This window comes from Kogia breviceps, chromosome 11, assembly GCF_026419965.1.
Source record: "Kogia breviceps isolate mKogBre1 chromosome 11, mKogBre1 haplotype 1, whole genome shotgun sequence".
Taxonomy (NCBI): domain Eukaryota; kingdom Metazoa; phylum Chordata; class Mammalia; order Artiodactyla; family Physeteridae; genus Kogia; species Kogia breviceps.
This window is the reverse complement of record NC_081320.1, coordinates 88,298,403-88,322,570: the sequence shown is the minus strand read 5'-3', so window position 1 is coordinate 88,322,570 and position 24,168 is coordinate 88,298,403. Positions and strand designations below refer to the sequence as shown.

At 50.9% G+C, this 24,168-nt stretch overlaps 1 protein-coding gene across 2 annotated transcripts in view; it reads right to left on the bottom strand.

The window, feature by feature from the left end:
- Window positions 1-13,014, bottom strand: part of HS1BP3 (HCLS1 binding protein 3) — a 36,083-nt gene extending 23,069 nt beyond the window's left edge. The window contains exons 1-2 of one of the 2 annotated variants that reach the window (XM_059078909.2): window positions 12,917-13,014; window positions 7,790-7,955 (exon numbers count right to left, since the gene is read on the bottom strand). In XM_059078909.2, coding sequence (XP_058934892.1) covers window positions 7,790-7,955; window positions 12,917-12,948 — 198 coding nt within the window. In that variant the 5' untranslated portion in view covers window positions 12,949-13,014. The remainder of the gene's footprint in view (window positions 1-7,789; window positions 7,956-12,916) is intronic. The other variant, XM_067008047.1, reaches the window with a different exon arrangement.
- Between the last annotated feature and the right edge of the window lie 11,154 nt (window positions 13,015-24,168).

Below are 24,168 nucleotides of genomic sequence, written 5' to 3'. Positions count from 1 at the left end.
GGGAAGCAGGCCAGGGGGTCCGCTGGAAGGTGGTCCTCGGCCGTCAGAGTCATCCTGGGGTACCTGGCTTCCTGCAGAGCCGAGGGCTGACTGCTACCGCCTCTCGATCTTTCCCCAGAACTCCCGCCGCAGCTTAGGGCTCGTCCACTCACTATCAAGCTCTTGCTGTGCGTTTACTCTGTATGAGCCCACTCAGTGTGGTCTCTGCCCCCGAGGCGCCAGCTCTCCAGTTAAGGAAGCAGCGGTAGCACAGCGGGTCCGATGCCATCACTGTGGTCTGTATAAGCCACCACAGGTGCTCAGAGAAGAGTCACTCACTCCCCACCCCGCCCCGCCTACAGCCCAGCGTCCTCCCTTGTCTTAGACTCCTCTGTGCTCTCCCCGCACGTCTGGCCAGTCTCCGTAACTCCTCCGTGGGAGCATCGATTATGAAGACAGATATTCCCACTTCTCCCAAGCCAGGGCCATGAACACAGCACACCGTTGAAGCACTGGTGTAGCTGATGGGCTGTGAGGCGTCTGGACGCATTCAGACAAGGGGCACCTGGCAGTGCCGTCGCACAGCTCTGCTGGAGCATGCGGCCCCAGCTAACCTGCACCATCCTCCGAGCCCCCGGCCAGTGAGGGTTCCAGATGCTGGCAGGTGGCTGGGCCACTGGGGGACTTCAGGAGCCCCCCTGGGGAGTTATCTGGGACAGGGGACTGTGGCCTGCAGTTGTCAACACAGAGCCTGGCTCGGGAGCTTTCCTGAGAACAGCTCTCAAGGAAAGGTAAGAGCATCCTTTCACAAAAGTGACGCAGGCTCCAACTCCTAGCGGTCCCGAGAACCCGAGACTCCGCCAGGTGGGGGCGGAGCGCCCTCTGCTGGCCTGACTGCTCCATGCAGGCCTGGCCACCAGACCCACCAGGACCCCGCTTCTGGGAGCTACGGGTCTCCAGGGCCCTGGCAGCATAGGCAGCCGGGGAGCTTCAAGTCTTGGGTGCCACCCCACGCAGGGCCCACATTCACCAGTGTTCCAAAGCACGGGCTTTGGAACTCCTCCTTTTGAGGAGTAGAACGCAAAATGCTCATTAGTTTTTTAAAGCTAAATCGTGAAACTTCAAAGAAAGTTCAGGGGTGGGGTTACACCCCTAGACCTCATAGGGAGTCAACGCGTTCTCTGCCCTCGCAGGTGGTTCAAAATGTTTGGGAAGCACCTCCACGCGCAGGCACCTGTGCACACAGCTACCCGCAGGGCAAGGGGGTCACTGGTCAGGAGAGAGTGGCACTGGTGTGACACGTGGAGGTGTCAAAGAAGTCCCCCCACACCTTCGCTCATAAGGCCAGCCAGCACCTTAGCAAGGGCCCCCGAGTGCCGCCTCTCTGTCTCGCCCACAGACTTGGGTCTCAGATATTTTCCTCTTTGCTCCTGTCCCTGAAAAACATGGGTGCGTTGAGCTCCATCTGGGTCAAGTCAGATTACCAGGAGCTGCAAATCACCCAGTAGAACAAAGCAGACCCAGAACCATCACCTGCCATTACATTACACCTTGGTTCTCAACGAGAGTCTGTCCAAGGAGCAAACGAAAAACATCACACTCTTTTAGACACTTTCCAGGATGTGTTGAATGTCTCTTAATGAAAGAACTGTGCCATAAACTTTTATCCCTTAGAAGCTGGTGTCTCCAAACTGGAAAAGGATATTTGTCACGCAATAAATATAAAGAATACATAAAGAATTCCTATACATAGTAAGAAAAAGGCAGCCAATGGTTCAAAAGGAATTCCACAGCAGAAACAATGTTTCACAGACATTTGAAAAGATATTCAACCACATTAGTAATCAAGGAAATGCAGGCTAACACCTATCAATACCAGATTCACAAAATCAAAATGTCAGACTACACCAAGGATAAATGAGCATATGAAACAGGGGCATTACACTATCTGCTAGCTGGTAGTGACCTCTGGAAAACAGTTGGCCTTGTTTGATGAAGTTAAAAGCGTGCAGAGCCATATGGATCTTTTGCCTAAAACATTATGTTTTTTCTTAATCTTACTAAAAATACCTTTTTTTTCTCTCTGAATTCTCTCTTCCTTTAACTACAACATTGACTTGTTCATTTCAATTTTAAATCCATCCTTCGTATTCTCTTCTGATAATGGGACTTGACTTTCTCGATTTTAATGGGGATTGATTTATCTCATCCAGCTGATCTTAAACATTTTAGTATCAAGATCCCATTAAAAATTTATTGAGGACCCCAAAGAACTTTTGTTTATGTGAGCTGTAGTTATTGCGATTTCCCATATTAGAAATTATAACAGAAATTTTAAAAAAGAAAAAAAGAAGAATCTCGTGTCTCTTCTGATAGGTCCGCAGGCCTGGGTAACTCGCTCTTTGCCTTTCTGTCTTGGCTGCCGGGAGACTCGGAACAAACCAGCCGGTTGCTCTGCGCTGACCCGCAGGACCCTTGCTCATTTTAACTTTCTCTCACAATCCTGTGGCCCGTCTCTCCTGGGCACATCTCCAGACCTTCTTACAAGAAGCCAAAGGTAAATACTGAACGAGTGAGTTTGCGATCTTGCCCCTTCCTGAAATTCTCAAGCCCCTGAGCCCCCTCTTTTCCCTCGGCCTCGGCTCCTTCTCCCTGACTGTCCCGAGGTGCTAGCGTCCCCAGGCTTTCCTCCTCAGCCCAAACCTCCACGCCCACATCCACTCTCTGGGCAACTTCATTGGCTCCCAGCCTTTCAGCATCACCTGCAAGCTGATGCCTCCCAAAGCAGCCCCTTGGGCCTGACCCCGCCCCGAGTTCCAGCCTCCTGTAGCCATCAGACAAACACTTCACACTGGAAACGTCCTCCTTCCACCTGCCCCTCTGACGGAGCCCTTTATCTCAGCGGGTAGAAACAATCAGTCAGTTAATTATGTGCATGTCACCTTGGAAATACTTTCAACTCTCTCCCTCCGTCCTGTACCACCCACCGCTGGCCTGCTCCCACCCCTCTACCTGCGGCGTTACTCTACCAGCCTCCTCACTGGGCTCCCTGTCCTCTGCCCTGTTGCTTCCAATCCAACTCCACTCTCCACGAGAAAGGCAGTGAGAGACAACAGGGCCATGTCATTCCACTGCTTAAAGCTCCTGCTTGACTGCCAGAAAGGTCGGGCTCCCTGCACGCCCTCTATGACCTGGATGCTGCCCGTCTGTCATCACCCTCCTCTTCTCCCACTTCACCCAGGACGACACTCAGCTGCTCACAGCTCCCCACACAACACCCTGTTTCTAGCCTCTGTGCCTTTGCTCAGGCTGTGCCTTCTGCCTGGGGCACCCTTCTCCCCTTCCGCTGTTCTTAGCTCTGTCTGCTCGTTAATTTTTTTTTTTTTCTACTGCAGTAACACCGACTTATAACATTATACAAGTTGCATGTGTACAACATTACATTTCTACTTCTGTATATGCTATGGTGTGCTTACCTCCAAAGGTTTAGTTTCTATCCATCACCATACAGTTGATCCCCTCTACCCACTTCACCCTTCCCTCTGCCCCTTCCCCTCTGGTAACCGCTACTCTCTTCTCTGTATCTACGTGGTTTTGTTTGGTTTGTTCACATTTTGTTTTTTATTTTTTACATTCCACACGTGAGTGAAATCATACGGTATTTGTCTTTCTCTGTCTGACTTAATAGGATACCCTCAAGGTCCATCTGTGTTGCTGCAAATGGCAAGATTTCATCTTTTTATGGCTGAGTAGTACCCCATTGCATATAAGGACCACAACTTCTTTATCCGTTCATCCACTGATGGGCACTTAGATTGTTTCCACGTCTTGGCTATTGTAAACAGTGCTGCCATGAACACAGGAGTGTATATGTCTTTTCAAATTAGTGTTTTTGTATTCTTTGGATAAATACCCAGAAGTGAAATTGCTGGATGATATGGCAGTTCTATTTTTATTTACTTATTTATTTTTTAGCTACGCCATGCGGCTTGTGGGATCTTATTTCCCCAACCAGGGATTGAACCCGGGCCCTTGGCAGTGAAAGCGTGGAGTCCTAACCACTGGACCGCCAGGGAATTCCCCATTTTTAATTTTTTAAGGACTCTCCATACTATTTTCCATAGTGGCTGCACCAATTTACATTCCCACTAACAGTGTAGGAGGGTTCCCTTTTCTCCACACCCTCATCAACTTTTGCCATCATTTTTATCTTTTTGATAATAGCCATTCTAGCAGGAGTGAAGCGATAGCTAACTCTGGCATTTCCCTAATAATTAGTGATGTTGAGCATCTTTTCATGTGCCTATTGGCCATCTGTATGTCTTCTTTGTAAAAATGTCTATTCAGCTCCTCTGCCCATTTTTAACTTGGATTGTTTGGTCTTTTGCTGTTGAATTCTATGAGTTCTTTACATATTTTGGATACTATTAAAAGGCGTAATATCGGATATATGAGTTTTATCTTCTCCCATTCAGAAGCTTGTATTTTTGCTTTGTTGATGGCTCCCTTTGCTGTGAAGAAGCTTTTTAGTTAGCTGTAGTCCCATTTGATTATTTTTGCTTTTTGTTTTCCGTGCCTGAGGAGACATATACAGCAAGATATTGCTAAGACTTGTGTCAAAGCTAATCCTGCCTATGTTTTCTTCTGAGAGTTTACGGTTTGGGTCTTACATTCAAGTCTTTAATTCACTTTGAGTTGATTTTTATGTATGGTGTGAGATAGTGGTCTAGTTTCATTTTTTTGCAGGTGGCTGTTCAGTTTACCCAAAACCATTTATTGAAGAGACTACCCTTTCTTCATTGTATGTTCTCTGCTTCTTTTGCAATAAATTAATTGTCCATTTGTATGGATTTATTTCTGGGCTCTCAATTCTGTTCCATTGATCTATGTATTTGTTTTTCTGTCAACTCCATGGTGTTTTCACTACTACAGCTTTGTAATACAGTTTGAAATCAGGGAATGTGATACCTCCAGCTTTGTTCTTTTTTCCCAAGAAAAAAAGATTTCTTTGACTATTCAGGGTCTTTTGTGGTTCCATATAAATTTTAGATTTTTTGCTTCTATTTCTGTGAAAAATGTCCTTGGGATTTTGATAGAGATTGCATTGAATCTGTTGATTGCTTTAGGTAATACGGACATTTTAACAATGTTAATTTTTCCAATCCATGAGCATGGAATATCCTTCCATTTGTTTGTGTCTTCTTCAATTTCTTTCAACAATGTCTTATAGTTTTCAGTGTACTTGGTTAAATTTATTCCTGGGCATTTGTTGTTGCTGTGGTGGCTGTAAATGGGATTGTTTTCTTAACTCTCTTTCTGCTCACTCATTGTCAGCACACAGAAACACAACTGACTTTTTTAAAAAAATAAACTTATTTATCTATTTATTTTTGGCTGCGTTGGGTCTTCGTTGCTACATGCGGACTTTCTCTAGTTGCAGCGAGCGGGGGCTACTCTTTGTTGTGGTGCATGGGTTTCTCACTGCGGTGGCTTCACTTGTTGCAGAGCATGGGCTCTAGGCGCGTGGGCTTCAGTAGTTGTGGCTCAGGGGCTCAGTAGTTGTGGCTTGAGGGCTCTAGAGCACAGGCTCAGTAGTTGTGGATCACGGGCTTAGTTGCTCAGCGGCATGTGGGATCTTCCTGGACCAGGGCTCGAACCCGTGTCCCCTGCATTGGCAGGCGGATTCTTAACCACTGTGCCACCAGGGAAGTCCACAACAGATTTTTGTGTGTTGATTTTGTGCCCTGCAACTTTACTGTATTCATTTATTATTTCTAATAGTTTTTGGTGGCATCTTTAGGGTTTTCTATATATAAAATCATGTCATTCACAAACAGTGAAAGCTTTACATTTTTCTTTTCCAATTTGCATGCCTTTTATTTCTTTTTCTTCCCTAACTGCTGTGGCTAGGACTTCCAATACTGTGTTGAGTAAGAGTGGAAATGAGTGGAGCCTGGTGGGCTGGAGGGAGGAAGGGAAAAGAAGGGGCAGAAAAAAAAAAAAAAAGAGTGGTGAAAGTGAGAATTCTTGTCTTATTCTTGACCCTACAGGGGAAGCTGTAGGTTTGTCATATATGGCCTTTATTAATGCTGAGGTACATTCCTTCTATACTCATTTTATTGAAAGTTTTTATAAATGGGTGTTGATTCTATCTCTATCTCTATCTCTCTCTCCTGCTTCTGGGACACCCATTATCCTAATGTTGCCCTTCCTAAAAGACTTCGATAATTCTTGTAGAATTTTCTCTCTCTCTTTTTTTTTGGATCTTAATTTTCTCTCCTCTTCTAACTGTATTATATATTTCTAGATTTCCATCTTTGAACTGGCTAATTCTCTCTTCCATATGGTCTGCTCTATTTCCAATCCTTTCTGATGCACTCTTCAGCTTGCTTACTGAGTTCTTCAGATCTAGAATTTCTGTTTGGTTCTTTTTTAGAGTTCCAGTCTCTTTGGTAAAGTATTTCTTCTGTTCATTCATCCCTGACGTTCACTGAACCGCCTTTCTGAGTTTTCTTATAGCCCGTTGAGCTTCTTCTTGACAGTTATTTCGAATTCTCTATCAGATTGCACTGTTCTGTGACTTTAAATCTGGTTTCTGGAGAATCACCATTTTATTTTTGTGATACAGTGTTACTGTGGTTCTTTATGGTGCTTGATGAGTTGTTCCTCTGCTGGTACATCTGAAGCAGCAAACACCTTTCTTCTTTAGGTAAAGCCTTTTTTTTTTTTTTTAAACTTGATTCCAACTATTCAACAGGTTAGAGGCTTTTGTTCTCTTTTCTTTTCCATTAGGTGGCGCTACAGAACAAGTTTTTGGTTTCTCTTACCTGAGCTGCCTCTGGTTATATTAGAGGATTGGCACTTTCCAGCCGCCACTGCCCTTGTCAGAGGTGTTGCCTGGTGCCCGCACTGTCACCGCTTGTGCCTCCATGGTTGCTGCTGTCACTGTTGTTGCTGCCTGGGTCAGCGGGGTGCTGGGCACTTCCACTGTGTCCAGGATCTTGAGTCCCAGGCTCTGCTTCCACTGGACGGGGTGGAGCTGGGGTCTCGGGCACCTCTGCCGTGTCTGGGGTTGTCAGGTTTAGGGATGCCACCACTGTGGGTCGGGGAGAGGGGGCCAGACTTGTGGGCAGCTCTACAACTGGAGGGACAGTGTTGCAGTCCCTGCTGCCCAGTCCCCTGGGGCTGCAGGCGCGGCTGAGGCCCGGAGGCTGGCGTTGTGTGTGCCGCCTTCCCGATGCGGCTGGGTTCTCTGGGGCCGCGGGCTCGGCCTCCGGGGCTGGGGATCTGGGACTGCCCACACCCCCCCCTCCGCTGTTCCCTCAGTTCTGCCTCCGTTGTATGTTCCAGTCCGCCCACCTCTAGACGGACAGATGGGCGAGACCGACTGGGATGTTCCACTGGCTGTAGACCGGAGGGGAGTGACAAAGGGAGTGTCTCATCCGCAGTAACGCTGATGTCTCCACCTGCTCTTCAAAACACAGCTCAGCCCTGACCTCTTCCGAGACAGCTTCCAGAACCCTCCCTTTCCCTAGGATGGGTTAGGTGCCCCTTCTCTACCCTCCCACAGTCCTCCCCTCCCCTTGGGCTCCTGTCTCTTTACAGGTCTGTCTCCCTGCAGACTGTAAGCATCTGGTTCCCCGGTGTCCTTACCGCCAAACGCTCTGGCACTGTCAGGCCGAGTGAGCGTTGGCTAGAGCACTGCTCGCCCCGCGATGCTACTCGCACCCTGGCAGCAGATGTGTCTGCCCAGCTGGACCCCCGGACCCTGGGCACCCTCGGGAGCATCCTGGCAGAGCCCCCAGCTCACCAAGAACTGGACGACATCCTCAGGCCTGTGCTTGGCCGACTTGAATGCAGCCAGCCGGGTTACCACCAGGATCTGGTACTCCACGTGCCCTGACATCATCTTGCCCCGTACCTCCTGGTGCTGGGGCACGGTCAGGTCCAGGCCTGTGTGGACATTCTGAACTCGCCTGCCAAAGAGAAAGAAGGCAAAAGAAGCTCAGGTTCAAGTCAGCAGGCTTCTTGTTTTGTTTTTGTTTTTTTGTTTTTTTGCGGTACGCGGGCCTCTCACTGTTGTGGCCTCTCCCGTTGCGGGGCACAGGCTCCGGACGTGCAAGCCCAGCGGCCAAGGCTCACGGGCCTAGCTGCTCCACGGCATGTGGGATCTTCCCGGACCGGGGCACGAACCCGTGTCCCCTGCATCGGCAGGTGGATTCTCAACCACTGCACCACCAGGGAAGCCCCAGCAGGCTTCTGGAGTGAAATGCAGGCCAGACGTCAGGTGGCCCAGCAGGCCTGGGGGCAAGGCTGCTCCACTGGCCGTTCTCTGTGGTCCCAGCTACCCACCCCGCTGCAGGCCAGCCCCTCATAAAGCCTGGCTTCCCAGGCCTCAAGCCTGGGCCCTGCCTTTGGGTCACTCAGGAACAATGGGCTGTCCCCAGCAGGAAAACAGGTGGCAACAGAGAAGGTGGGGCTCATGGAAAATCACAAACAGCTAGGTGTCTGACACAAACCCAGCACAAGAGCTCCTGCGGGATTTGTGGGGATGGCATTCCAGGGGTTCTATTCAAACCAAGGGAAATGCCTGGCTTTGGGCACACAATGCAGGAAAGAAACCCCACCAGGAATCCGGAGAGAGAAACGCATCTCTTCAGCTAACCAGAGAGCAGCAGAGCCGCTACAGAACCTGCCCAGCTGGGGGAAGATGGATGGAAAGGGCACTGGATACCAGGCCATCATTTGCCCTGGGGACTCTGCAAGGCACTGATAAGGCCTGCTGTATGAGGCTTTGAGAGGATACTCAGCAAAACATTACAGCTCTTGGAGGATTTTTAAATGCTATACAAACGTAATGAATCACGCGATGAGCAAAGAAGTTATGAAATGTTTCCTCCGAGGTGAGAAAAAAGGTTAAATGTATTCCTCATTCTATGTAAGGGTATAATGGAGACCCATGCACACAAACATACATCACACAAGCACCTATGACAGGATATGCCAGGCATACAGTTATCAGGGTCGAGACCTACTATGTGCTGGGCAGGACTTTCAAAAGATTGGAAAGGGGAGGGCCCGAGGGGTGGGGCTACTGGCGCTAAGACTGTGTCTGGGGCAAGGCCCTTTCCCTCTCTGCAACTACATCCCTATCCATCAGATGACACCCTGCCCCCAGCACTCTTCCACACAGACTCCTCCCCTTTCCACACCAAGCATGTGACACTGTCACCATGATGACATTTGTCACCAACTGGGAGGACGGCCCGCCACGTAGCCACATACTACTAAGTATTCAAACCCCTACACACACAAACGTTTTCACAGGGTGTAAGGCATGCGAAGATGAGCATGAATCACTTAGAAAGGCCCGGGCGAACCTGCCTTCAGGCGGGTGTTGAATGAACCCAACATATGTGCGAGACGGAAAAACACCCATCAGCTCTCTTTTCCTTTTGCCAGTAACCAAATGAGCGTTGCTGGCCTTGCACCAGGTACAGACCGGGCTGCTCGCGGCGCTGCGCGCGGTGTTACTGTTAGGAGAGCAGATGGGGACTGAAGTCGAGAGGCGGGCGTGACGCGGCCGCGCTACCGCGGGCTCTGTTCTAAGCACCTGCCTGCCTAAGACACTCCCGCCTCCCTCAGCCCTACCGAGGGTCACTACCACTCAGACTCACTTAAAGTCAGAGAAACAGACACAAAAGGGGAGTCACCTGTCCTTGGGCTCAGCAGGTCAGAGGTGGAGCCGGGGTTCACTCCAGGCTGCCGGCCCCCTCCCCGCTGACTGGCGCCTCCTATCGGCCCAGCTTGCTGCTCCGGCTCAGGATCCCACCCCGCCAGCTCCTCCAGGACCTGCCTCCGTGACCCCGCCCCCTTTCTACTGTCCCCTCCCCCACCGTCCTGTCGCGCCGCCGCGCTGCTGGGATCACGCCCTTGGCCGCAGCTCCCCTGCCCTCGCCCCTAAACCCTCCGGTTCTCCGCGTCCCTCGCACCTGTGTCTGGCAGCTGCACGTCACTGGGATAAATGCAGAGACGTGCTGACCGGTCCCACGTGAAATTCACGGCCACAACCTGCAAGCTCCAGCGTGGGGCCTGGCAACCCCACCTTGGTCTCCACCTGGGGTTCTCAGAGTGTGGCCCCTGCAGCACCAGCATCACCTGGGAACTTGTGAGAGTGGCAGATCCAGGGTGCTGAATCAATCTTCATGTTACCAAGTCACCTGAGCCTGATCCACTCTCTCTCCCACTCCCCTAGGCCCCCGAGGAAACTCTTCCTGTAAAGGGCCGGATAGTGAATCTTTTAGGCTTTGCAGGCCATAGGGTCTCCATTACAACTACTCAACTCAGCCACTGTAGAGCAAAAGCAGCTAAAGACAGTACACAAACTTTATTACAAAAGTAGGTGATGGGCAGGCTTTGGCGCTTGGGTGTAGTTTGCCCACCTATGCCCCAGACCAAACTTCTCAAACTGTAAAGTGCATCCACGTTGCCTGGAGATCTTGTCAATATGCAGATTCTGATCCGGCAGGTCGGGGGCCTGGCCTGAGAACCTGCATTTCTAACAGCTGTCAGGTGATGCTGATACTGGTCCACGTGGTTAAACCCTAAGGTTAATTCTCCCTCTCCTCTTACTCCAGTGGCACCTGACAGTCCCTCTCTGCTCCTTGAGACTCCGTCTTCATTGCTCCCGGGACCCCCACTCTCCCTCCGTTCTCCACCCTCCCTGGCCACCCCTGTTCAGCTTCCCTGGATGGCCCTCCATTCCTCTTTCTGCTCTGGACTCCCCCCTCAAGGCCACACTCCTCCCAGCTGCCTGCCCGACATCTCCACTCGGCTGTCAACAAGCTTCTTCATGAACGTGTCCAGGCAAAGGGTGATTCTCACCTTCCTAAACCTGCTCCATCCAGAGTCTCCCGACTCGGTCCATTGTAACCTCCCTCTTTCAGGAACTCAGGGCAAGTCTTGCAGTCATTCTTGACTCCTCTTTCTTGTTCTCGCGGCCCACATCTAATCATCGGCCAACCCTGAAAGCTGTACCGTCAAAATACAGCCAGAACCCAAACATTTCGCACCCCCTCTGCCACCATCAGCTCTCACATGGATCACTGCCAGAACGGTCTCCTTGCTGCACCCTGCTCACCTACCTCCTGCTCAACACAGCGGCCAAATGACCTCTGTGAAATCCAAGCCAGGTCCCACCTCACCCAGAGCCGCACCTCAGCCTGGGAGGCCTGTCCCGACTGTCCCCTGCCTCCAAGGCCCCAGCTCTGCACCACATCACCTAACGCTCTCCGTGGCTCACGCACTCCAGCCACCCTGGCCTCCTCGCTGGTGCCCAAGCACCTCTCTGCCCCAGGACATTGGCTCCTGCTGTCCCCTCTGCCTGGTACACTCTTCCTCAAGATTTCTCTTGGCGTTTGTCAGGAGTCTCCCCAACTGCCACTCTCTGTCAGAAAGACGCTCCTGGGCCACACCATATAAAATAGTATTCACTCCTCCTAGCACCCTATTTCCCTACCACTTAATTTTCCTTCATACCCTATATCATCCCTGACACACCATATAGTTACCTATTGTCCGTCTGCCCCACGAAAGCTCACGAGAGGGACTCTGTATTGTTCACTACTGTATCCTAGAACCACCCTCCTGGCCTTCGCCACCAGCACCCGCATCTGTTAAGGAGCCCTGCCCAGGTGGGGCAGTGAGGGAAGCCACCCACGCCCTTCCCAGGCTCCCAGCACCAAGGTCACACCCGCACTGGTCTGCTGCTGGCCCTGCTCACACCTGCCAACCTCAAAGCTCCCTTCTGCAGAAAAGGACACTGAGGCTCAGGGAGAGGAGGTGATTCATGCAGCCCTGGGGAAACCTCTTCTGCCAGCGAGGACACAACCAGCAACCATGCAGAGACCGAGCAGGTGCTGATATCAGGGTTCACTTAAAGAATCACACATACTTTTCTAGACCTGAGGCCACAGGGGTGTTCAGATTACTGCTGGAAAAATAACATTCATTTATGTAAGCGACTGATATCTTAGCCCAAGATTCTGGGTAGGGGGAACAAGGGTGGAGTGTATGGAAATACTTGCAGTGAGTCACTTGACAGATGTTAGAAAGGGGGAAAGAGTAAAACCATGACCATCCCAGCCTTTCCAGGATCTGTCTTGCACTGGGTCCCCCAGGCCTGGGTCAGGGCGGGGTGGGTCACCCTGCATCCTCTGCCTCCAGGGACCCTCCCCAGGCCTTTGCGGTAACTGCACTTTTCCTGAGCTACCTGTTTGAGCAGCTGCCCCCTCTTCTCTCCCCTTCACCGGATTAACCTCCACTCCTCCTGCAGGAGGGGGGCCTCATGCACCCCCTCCCAGAAGCCAGGGTTACCTCCTGCCCTGTGTTCCCATGGCAACCTGAACCCACTACCCCCCATTCAGCATCTGTGCCCCGAGGGTCTGCGTTCATCCCCGTTTCCCCTGCAGGGCCGAGCCTTGCCTGATTCACCCCATCTCCAGTGCCGTGCCCGGGGCCTGGCGCACGGTGAGCGCGGACAAGATGCAGAACTAGATCTTCGAAAAGAAAGGAAGACAGGTGGACTGGAAAGGGGGGAGAAGAGCCCTCTCTTTGCCTGCTGCCCGGGACCAGCCAGTCCAGGCCTTCCACTGGGTTTGGGGTGAGTTCGTTACCCTCTAGGGACCTCAGTTTCCCCATCTGTAAAAGGGGGTGGGCGGGGGGAGGGGACTCGCCGCCGACCGCCTCTCCCGCTGGGCGGTGGAGCGGCCGAGCCCAGGTCAACGGCCGGCGCGCTGGGGACGCCGGGTGGCGGGCGGGATCGTCGGGACCGGCCGCCTCCGCCGGCTCCTCCGCTCCGGGCGCATCGGGCCGCGGCTCCCGGGCACCCGACTCCACATTGCCCGAGACGCAGCGCCGGGCGTGGGGTCTGGCTCACCTGGACGTGACGAGCACCGCCGGGGACTGCATGACGGCGAAGCTCCGGGCGGGGCGCGCGGTCACGAGACCCGCGGGCGCCGGCGTCGCCGCGTCCCGGGTCCTGGCCCGCCGCCTAGTGGCCACCGCGCTCGCGCGTTTCCAGGCCTTTCTGGAACTCTGGGCGGAGACTCAGGGCTGAGAGTCCTGCGCGCGCTCGTCGCTGCTGGAGGCCCCGGCGGAGCTGAGCGCGTTCCCTGCTCCCGAGTGTCAGACACTCCTGAAATTATTTGGTTCTCCTTCCTTGGGGAGAGTGCCCGGGAAACAAGGCAGCGGTGCTCACGGCCCCAGGGATGCTCGGAGAGAAGTTAGGAGAGTCCAGAAAACAAGATAAATCAGACCCCTCTGTGGTGCGAGGGGTGGTGATCCGAAGAAACATCAGCCCGACCCCTGAGGCCTTCCAGTGGCTTTCTGTAAGACGGCCTACAGGGCCTTCCCAGAGAAAGCTTCTGAGAACTGTGTCCTTCTTCTCGCTCACTAAGCAAATGTTGTTCTGACGCTTGTTAAAACAGTACGTATGTATATGTATAACTGATTCACTTTGTTGTAAAGCAGAAACTAACACACCATTGTAAAACAGTTATACTCCAATAAAGATGTTAAAAAAAATAAAATAAAATTAAGGTGAATGCTACATAGAAAAAAAAAAACAGTAAGGAGGACTTTATTCAAGACTCTGGCAACAGGGGTCAAGACTGACTCAACGGGGAGAGAGTTCAGGCTCAACCTTGAATACAGCAGACAGTGGGGTTGATAGCCATGGAGCAGGGAGGGGCCGACAAGGGTAGGGGAATTCTTGCTGAAAGCAGGCCAAGGGTTTAGACATCAAAGGGGGGGGATGAGGAACTTGATCAGAGACCAAGAGTGATCAAATATCAAGGGTGGGGATCCTCTCTAAACTGACTTAGCAGGATTCTTGCTAAGACTGGGCTGGGCAGGCCAAAGAGTGGGCAGGGACCAAGGTCAAAGGCCTAGCTGAGAAGAGGGCTCAGAGGAGCCTGAAGTTTGGTCAAGGAGAGGGTCTTTGTTGCCCTAAGTTTCCCTCTCAGGGAGCTGCAAAAACTCTCTCCCCCCGCTGTGTGTGCAGACCCACTCCTCCTTTCCTCCTCTCCTCATGACACCCGCGCTCCATGCTGTTCCTCTTGCCCTCTGGCAAGAGGAGATGGGGCTTCTGCATGACTGAATTTCCCCCCAAAACCAGCCCCTTGCCCCACCTGCACCGCCCTGGAACTTTGATCAACCATGTCCCAGCTCTTTGCAACTACCTGTAAAACACTTAGCTCCGCCTGGCCTATAGTGACATTTAATCAGTGCGAATGTTTGCGTTGCTCTAATGTTTAGCATCTAAAAAGACAGGTCTGTCTGCTCTGCTTCTGCTACTAGTCAGACTCCATCACAAAACTACTCTGGGGTAGAGGTGCGCCAGACATAATAGACCCTCTCATCAGAGATTCATCTGTCCGTGGGGTGAGAAACGGAGGTTGTGTCACCTGCCACAGTGGCCCAGAAAGAGGAAAGCTCGGTCTGGAAACAGGGCCTGGAGAAAAGTGCAAATCGCCACAGGTATTCTGTGCTCTGTCCGTGAGAGCCCCACCGACAGAGAAGAGCAGAAGCTGGGCGTAGCGGCATGAGATGCGCGACGGGGTAGTGTGCAGCCTGGTTCCTACAGGAGGGCCAGCGCAGTGTCCCCGTGGACCTCGGCTTCCCACCCGCTGCCCCCACCCCCCCCAGCATCATTATTATCTGCATTTGACTCCGCTTTTGGTGAAGAAATCCTACAGTGAAAAGTTTTGAAAAACGAATCACTTTCCCCACTTCATCTCTTGAATGAATATATGTGTTCATATGCTTGAATGGCTCGTTTCAAATTTGTTCGTGGACAAGATGAGCGAGACTGAGCAGAAGGACGAGTGAGCGGAAGGGCTGCAGGGCCCCCCAGCCCGCTGTCCGCTCTGCCTGCGCACCTGCCCGTCTGTCTGTCTGCAGAGCAGAGTTTGAGGGAGCCGACGGCCCCCGTGTCGAGTTTAAATCGACATGCCCCACTTCAGAGAAGGCAGAAAGGGTGTGAGCCTCGGCGCCCCAGAGGCCGGCGCGGCGCAGCCCTTGGGAAGGGCCAGCCGGTCATGCGGTCACCACCGCATAGACACTTGTAGACCATACACCCTGTGCTGGGCGCTGAGAGTACAGTGGACGAGGCGTAGTCGCTGCCTGCAGTGAGCTTCTTTGCCCTTATACTTGGGGTGGGGTAGGGGTCAGAGAGGACGCTCTAAAGGAGCCACGGTCCAAGGCTAACCTGAAGAGATGAGAAGGAATATCGTCTATGAAGTCCTGGCGACAAGAAAGAGAATTCAGGGAACAAGTTGGGGAGGGAGCTCAAGGGGGAGGACAGGCATAGAGGAGCCTGTGCGCCAGGCTGAGGGCTTCGCGCTGACGCTGAGGCCAGCTCGAGGCCACCGCGGGACTGCAAACGTCAGAGTGGCCCGACCAGCTCTGCTGCCGACATCGGTTTGGAACACGTGATGCTGGAGGTGGGAAGGTGAGCAGAAGGTGAGGAGTCGAGACGCTGCTTCAGTTCGGCTCCGGGGAGTAGCCGGACGGTGGTCCAGTCTCTGGGGCAGGGCACTTGGAGGAGGGACACATTTCGGGTGGGATGGTGAGTTCTGTGTTGGACAGGTGGTGTTTGAGGGCGTGGGGACATTGAGGTGACTGTGGCTCTGGCCCCCGGGAGGCAGGCCTGGCTGGAGACCCTGATGCGGGGGTCACAAAGCTACTGGAGCTGAGGGTAAAGCTGAGCCTGCAGAGGAGACAGCCCAGGAAGGTGCAGAGAAGCGCGCATGTTCCAGGGCGAGCACAGGTCGGGGCTGCGAAGAGGGGGACGCTGTGTCACCGCTGGGGCTGGTGGCACGCCGGTCATCCATGACTTGCAGACAAACGAGCCTCACCCCTGGCACCAGGGTTCCCGAGTGCGTGCCGTGGGGGAACTTGGCACACCTGGTGCCTGCCGAGAATCCCACTGGTGCCCCATGAAGGAGTGACCCCGTCCCCCAGAGCGATCCCATTTTCTGCCTCATATCTCCCACCCATACGCACTCGATTCCGTCTCATCCAGTTCGAGCTCCTAAGTCTCTCCCTCACCTGTGCCCTCTTCTCCAGCTGGGCGGCCCTCACCCTAATTCGTGCCACCACAGTCCCCAGTCTGGATTGTTCTGCAGTTCTGCTCACCTTCCCACCTCCAGCATCACATGTTCCTCTATTGAGGCAATCCCATTTTCTGTCCCACGTGCCCCTATGTGGCTCCAGCGGATAATTGTATACAATGCATGGAATGTGGAATCTAAATCTGATATTTTCTGCTTCCTGCCTGCCTCAAGGAGCCCCTTCCATGGCTGCAGCCACAGTAACACAAACCACATTGCCTAGGATCTTACAGTCCCCCTTTCCGCTGCCCTGGGAGGAACGTTCTGGGCCTCAGTCACCCCCCAGGGAAGTCGCTGGACCTCAGGCCAGTATGGTCAGTTAGAGACACCACAGCCCACAGGGAGACTGAGCTGAGCGCTGGCCCTGCCATACACCAACATTGCCCTGGTTTCTGGTGGGGTGGGTCTTCTGAGGACCTGCTGATTTGTCTCTGTCCTCTATAGTGATGCTCTAGTGCTCCAGGGGGCTGAGCACCCCAAATCTAGCAAGACCACCACCTCATTTGTCGCTCAGCCAATGCTCCTGGGCACAGCTCTGGACCTGTGGCCTCTCCAGGCCCTGGGGATGCAGAAGGCCTCCCTGGCGGGGCTCACATACCACTCAGGACAGTTGGAGATGTCCAAACGAGTACAGGCCCAGGGTGCATGGAGAAGGGCATAATATAACCAACTCAGCCAGGGGTTGAGGCATACAGGGGTGCTTCCAGGAGGAGGTGGTGCCAGACTCAGGGCATGAAAAAGTGGGTGCTGTCTCTTTGAGCCTTGGTTTTCTCATTGGTGAAATGGGCATGGTGGAAATCTTTAATTCACAGCACTGCTGTGAGTTAAGTGAGATAAAATGTGACTGAAATGAGGGGAAATTCAGACACTGTAGTTGAGCTACCCCAAAGCCATTCACAGCCCCTTCCTCTTTGCCTTACTACCATAGAGGCGAGACAGTTAAAGCATTCATGCTCCCAGCCTCCCTTGCGGTTAGAAGGTGCCATGTGACATAATTCTGGCCATACGCACAGAAGTTCCTGCAGAGGTTTCACCTTGCTAGGAGAAAGCTCTTTGTACCTTTCCTATCTTCTGCCTAGAAAGGAGATACGATGCTGGAGAGACAGCAGCCATCTTTTTTTTTGGTGTTTTTGGTTTTTTTGTGGTACGCGGGCCTCTCTGCTGTGGCCTCTCCCGTTGCGGAGCACAGGCTCCGGACGCGCAGGCTCAGCGACCATGGCTCACGGACCTAGCTGCTCCGCGGCACGTGCGATCTTCCCAGACCGGGGCATGAACCCGTGTCTCCCGCATCGGCAGGCGGACTCTCAACCACTGCGCCACCAAGGAAGCCTGTGAGACAGCAGCCATCTTGTGACAATGAGACACAAATGTGAAACTGGGGCCTACACAGGGAGGATGGAAAAGGCTGGGGACCTGATGGCACATGAACTACCATACCAGCCCTAGAATTTCTTGAGACTTCTTGTGTGAGTGAGTGCTTAAACCACTCTAAGTAGGGTTTTCTGCAATGGAGTCCTTATTGGTAGAGTCATGAAGTACTTACATGAGGGCTGACCTTAAAACTGTTCAATATGGGGTAGGGATGATTGAGGAGGAGGAAAAGAAGAGGTAAAGTATGTTCTAGGTGGCAGTGCAAAGCCAGGGTGTCTTCAGAGAACCACCGTGTGGTTGGGGAGCTGGGGAGAAGCGTGTGGGGGGGGGTTCCCTCGGGGAGAAGCGTGGGGGGGGTTCCCTCGGGGAGAAGCGTGTGTGTGGGGGGTTCCCTCTCATGTGGGTAGGGAAGTGTGTGCGAGACGAGGCCACGCAAAACTCTTTCGTGTACCACTCAAAAGAGTTGACATTTATCCTGAAGCAGAGGGTGGACTCACAGAACGAACAAAAGGGCAAGAGTATATCGAGGGAACTGGGGTGTGATGAGCCATGTCTGCCTAGGAAGATGACAGCCGAGTCAGGGAGGGCCCAGGAGGGGACTGGAGGTGAGTAGGTGAGGACAGTGAGTGTGGCACCCTCTTCCAGAAGCTTTTTTTTTTTTTTTAATATATTGTTTTATTTTCACAATCATTTAAAATATTTGATTAAAGAAACAAAGCAACTTAGCTAAAAATGTTTATTAAAGAGGACAACATATAGTCATATAGTTAAAGCACATGACAAAGTTTTGGCATTAAATCTCGAGAAAAGAAATACAAATTATCCCAGTAGACGTCGGAATCTATTTCATTAATCCAAATAGTTTTTTTTTTTTTTCTTTTTAAATAGATATATATTTAGTGGCTGCCCCACGTCGTTAGTTGTGGCATGCAGGATGTTCAGTTGTGGCATGTGGATGCATGTGGCATGCATCCCTGAGTAGGGATCGAACCGGGGCCCCCTGCATTGAGTGCAGAGTCTTAACCACTGCACCACCAGGGAAGTCCCTCCAGATAGTTTTAATACAATGTTTCAATAGCACCAGATAATGCATCTCAGATAAGGCACAATCTTCACCATTCAGAAGCTCGATTCTGAAGCAGAGGAGGCAAGCCGAGGATTTTCTAGAACTATTATACAGAGATAATTCATGCTTGTTGCTGAAAAACTAGAAAATATGGATAGTAAAACATAGAATAAAATAAAAAGCACCTCTCATTTGATACCAGATGTAACAATTATTAATGTTTTTGTTGTTCTTGCCCTCCTGACATTTTTTCTATTCCTAAGTATAAGAAATTAGCTTTCTTTTTTTTGGGCTGCATTGGGTCTTCGTTGCTGTGCGCAGGCTTTTCTCTAGTTGTGGCGAGTGCGGGCTACTCTTCATTGCGGCGCGCGGGCTTCTCATTGCAGTGGCTTCTCTTGTTGCAGAGTACAGGCTCTAGGCTTCAGTAGTTGTGGCGTGAGGGCTTTGTAGTTGTGGCTCACAGCCTCTAGCGCGTAGGCTCAGTAGTTGTGGTGCATGGGCTTTGTTGCTCCGTGGCATGTGGGATCTTCCCGGACCAGGGCTCGATCCCGTGTCCCCTGCATTGGCAGGCAGATTCGTAACCACTGCACCACTAGGGAAGTCCCTAGCTTTTCTTTTAAACGATACATAATCTTACTGGCTATACTGTTTTGTAACTTGCTTTTTCATTTACTACCCTGTAAACATCTTTCCATGTTAAATTTCCTCCCAAGCCATCATTTTAAATGATTACTTAGAATATTGTGTGCAAATGTACCATAACTTACTTGGCCAGTCCTTAAGCTACGTGTATACGATGGAAAGGTGGCCTGTGGGTGGTGGGAGATGGCTGGGTGAGCTTTGAAATGCTGGCTGATGTTTGAGCCAAATACATGAGGGGGAAGTTTGGAGGGAAAGCGCTAGAGTGTCAGAAAACACTTTGGTGAGTCTCTGTGTACTTTGTTGAGGGAGGGAGGGTCTGGGGAGATTGGGAGAAGAGAAATGAGACCCAGAGTTTAATATCTTTGTGTTATGAAATAAAAGAAATTTGGGGGGAGTTATCTACCTGAGCTCTGGGAGAGATGAAAGGGGGGCCCCCAACCACGCGGAGAAGGCACGTTCTGCTCTGTAACCCAAACCCTCACAAGCCACCATGCACACCAGTCTTGGGGAAATGATCTTTGGAATAAGGGAAGGAAATGGCACCAGGTGTGGGATGCAGAGTTCACAGCACCATAGTTCCAGTGACAAGTAAGCAGCAATTAGGAAGGAGCATGAATTGAAACATGACTGCGGAAGCACAGGCTCCAGGGAATCCTCAGGAATCCCCACTGCCTGGTCACAGCAAATCCAGCTTTTTTGTTTGGATATTAGGGGAAAGAGGACCGCAGAAGGCTGAGAACTTGGCACACAGGGTTGCAAAATTTATTCCATGGCTTTGACATCTACCACCAAACTGTCCCAGAAAGGCTGGATGAAGTGTGCCTCCCAAACCCTTTCCAGCCCTGCATTCATTTTCTTAAATCCTCTCGACTTTGTTAAGTGAAAAATGATATTTCCTGTTTTAGAAGTACATTTATTTGATTACAAGTGAGGTTAAATACGTTTTCACCAGTTTGTTGGTCTTAGAATGTTTCTAACTCTCCTGCTTATTTCCTTTGCACATTTAAAAAAGCTCTTATTCTTGTTGATTTCTAAGGATGCTTTATATATTAAAGGTACTAACACTTTGTGATATTATCCCTTATTTATTTTTTAATATTTTCCCCCTAAGTGTTTATTTTGAAAACGTTTCAGATTCACAGCAAAGTGTAAGGGTTCATACTACATCCGTACACCCTTCACCTAAGTTGGGTTCTGTCTGAAATGGAACAAGCAGGAACGTCACCTGGACGTAGTGGAGGTAGGGGGCTGGGTGGAGGGAGCTGAGTGTGATGCAAACACAGCAGAGGCCCCAGCCTATCGCAGGGGGAGCTGGGCTGAGACAAGGGGATGGACCTTTATACTCCGGACATCGGACATCGACCAGTCTCGGATGTGGGCCGTCCCAGGAGGGGCCCGACTTTGGATGAGGCAGCTCTCTTCAGCCAAGATGAGCCCCAGGAAGGACTGAGCAGAGAACTGCCAGTGCTCTCAGCAGCAGGGAAAGGGGGATGAGCACTTCAGTCGTGGAGAGGGGAGTGGGCTGCCTGTCTCAGATGCACCGCAGAATTGTTAACATTGCCATGTTTGCTTCATCCTTTCTCGCTCTCTGTGTCTCTGTGTTTTTCCTGAAACATATTTAAGAGTTGGCTGTAGACATCATGATGCTTCATTCTATTGATAAATACTTCAGCGAGTGATTTCTTAGAACCTGAACATTCTCCTTCATAACCACAATGCCATAGGCAGGAAATTTGACATTGACACCATACCATTACCTAACATACAATCATATTCCAATTTGCTCAGTTGTCCCAATAGTGTCTTTTATTTACAACTGCTTTCCCCTCCCTCCGCTGCGCATTAAGAATTGGATGGAGGGCTGTGCGTTGTATTTAATTGTCATGTTCCTTTAGTCTCTTTTATTCTAACAGTTCCTGGGCTTTTCCATCATCCATGACGCCGCCATCTTTGAGGGGCCCACACCAATGGTTAGGATGGTCCTGGGTTGGGATGTGTCTACTTAATTTCATGGTTCGATGCAGGTTACTATCTGGCAAGAGCACTACGTTGGTGACCACATCAGGGGACACATGATGTCAACGTCCCCGTGATTGGTGATGTTGAGTTGGGTCAGTTGGTCAAGGTCCATTCTGTTTTTAGAATTTTTTTACATGCAGGTTTTAAGATTTTTATGTAGCTCCAACCGTGGACATTTCTCTTGGTGGTTGTTTTTACAATGAAATTATACTTAGAAAAGTGTTCCTTACCCCAGACTGTATAAATATTCACATATTTCCTCCAAATATGTTTTCTCCAATCCATTCCTTGATTCACTAGGAATTAATTTTGGTTTATGTCATGAGACAAGGGTCATTTTCTTTTTTTCCCAAAATACTTAGCCAAGTACCCAGTATCATTCATTAGTAAGTTTTATTGAGCACATCATCCTTTCCTCCATTGGAATTGTCACCATTATTGTACTACAAATATTTACAAACATCGTGATTTGCTTCCGGACTCCCTATCCTGTTGTCCTGATCTGTCAATTCCACTTCAAGCACTGCATGGGAATTCGTTTATATTGAAATCTGATAATGAAGCTCTCCAAGGAGGATGAATTGTTTCATGATGTAAAAATGTGAATCTGTTTTTAGACAGAGCAGAAAGAAGTGAGAGAGATCCCTGAGGAGGTAAGAGGGCTGGGATACAGAGCATGGGTGGAAGGACAGTGACAGACACAGTGACACCTGGACAGACACACGTCCCCCAGTGTGGCTTGACCATTCGTGTGGGTAGCTGAGCACAGAAAGATGCCCGCAATCTAGCTCATTCTTACAATTGGGGAAAACCAACCCACGTGAGGGTGTATCATACTTTATTTTGTCATTACCCTATTAAATGCCATTTTGGTCATTTCCAGTTTTCACTATTAGCTCAATTTTCAAAAGCCTTGCACGTTTATCTTCAGTTGTGTGAGTATACCTGTAACAGATTAAATTTCTACAAAAGAAAGTGCTGAATCAAAGGATTTCCTTCTTTAAAATATTGCTGCTGTCACAGTGCTCTTGGAAAAATGTCTCTGAACTTATTTTCCCACCAAGGGTATGTAGAATGCCCACTTGTTTCTCCTCTCACCAATAATGGATTTTTACATTCTTCAGTTTTACTGACCTGAGAAGTAAAGAAAAATGGCATCCCACTATTCTTTCAACGTGCAATGATTTGCTGGTGACTTTTGGGATTTTGATTTTGTCACCCTATGTTTTTCTAACTCTTTCAGATTTGTGCCCCCAGCAATCACAATAAGCACTTTGATCAGAGTTCTCCAACTCTTTATCCAAGCCAGGAAAAAATGTCTGGGAGGACAGAACCCAGCTGGCGCTCTGCCCTAAATTAGGTATTATTTAGAGGTGGATCAGCTACCTAGGAAAGTGGGAAGCACACGGGGGTTGCTGTGGCTTAAGGCCAAGCCCCCAGTTTCGTAGGTAGCCTCACCCTTTGCAGGGCAGCCTCAGAGACTAGCCCCCTGAAGATCTCACAGATGCCTTTGCCATGTGGGCCAGAAGACCTGAGGCAGGCCACCCAACTTGGTGACACCAGGTCCCTGGGTCTGCCCCGAGATGCTCCCGCTCGACACTCTGCTGTGGGAACCATGAGACGTTTTGGTCCCAATGTCCTCATCCTCTGGGGCGTCTGCAAAGTCTCACCTCCTGGATTGGGGGACACAACTTCTGGGTCCTCCAACTCTGCCCCTGATGTCTGTCAGCACCTATCTTCCCAGGCAAAGAGGACAGTTTGGTTCCCTACTCATTGTGTGTCTAGAACAGAAACCCTGGGCTCCTACCTGACCAAGATTGGAGGACTGGGCATTCCAAATCACTGCACATTCTAAGAATTACCAGTTTTTATTCCAAAAGGAGTTTGTTTTGTTTTAATCTCATGTGTCCACAAAGGTCTCCAAGAAAAATCTAATGGAGACACAACTTCAGACTAGTGATATTCATAGAGGGGAAATGCCTCAAAGACAGTGGCCGTACAGAGGAGACTGGATGGACAGGTTAGATCAGCCTTCCAACTGGTTAAACCAGGACTTACTTAATTAGAAAACTGTAAAAGCCACCATTTATTGAGCCACGCACTATGGTAAGGACTTTACCTACTTTTTTTCCCTTTATTCTTAGGCACACCTGACAGGTAGGAATCCCTGTCTCCATTCAAAGATGGAGGTTGACTGGTTAATTAACTGAATCAAGGTCACAAAGCTGGTGCACTGCAAAGGTAGATTGGAAGCCAGATCTTTATCATGACCCCATATTCTAGTTTCTTTCCCAACCTCAGCGAAGGTGTGTCATCCTTGTCCCCTCAACTCCCAGGATACCTGAGAGCTCCAGGTAAGCTGGTTCAACTGCAGGGTGCGGGTGCAGGGGTTCCTGAGTCTTTTCCCAGACTGGCCTGGTCTGTAAATCCGAGCGGGAGGGAGCTCAGCCACACTGTGAGGCTGTTATACCCAGTGACCAGAAGATGGCAGTATCCGCCAGCCTGCTGCCATTTGTCCCAAACCCAAGGAAGGGCTCTGAGAGGTCTCCCCGTGAAGCTTCTGGAAAAGAAGCTATCTCACTCCCTTCTTCTCGGTCCCTTCCCCTCCCCACTCAAAGGTAGGCCAAGCCAGTGGCCGGGGCCCGGGCTGCAGCCAACCCTGGTGTGGATGCCAGAGCTGTTGCCCTGGGTAACCTGGGGGGGAGGCAGCCCTCCACTGAGCATGGGAAATGCTTCTGAGCCTGAGGAAGCCCAGACCCGGACATCAGATGGGACTGAGCCAGAATCCTGATGGGATCTTCCCATACCCACAGCCACATTCCTGGTCTTTCTGGGGGAGATGGCTGCAGCACATGTCTGGCTGAATGGAGAACAACAGCACCAGATGTGCTGGTAGGTGGCACTCTCTGAAGTCTGTTG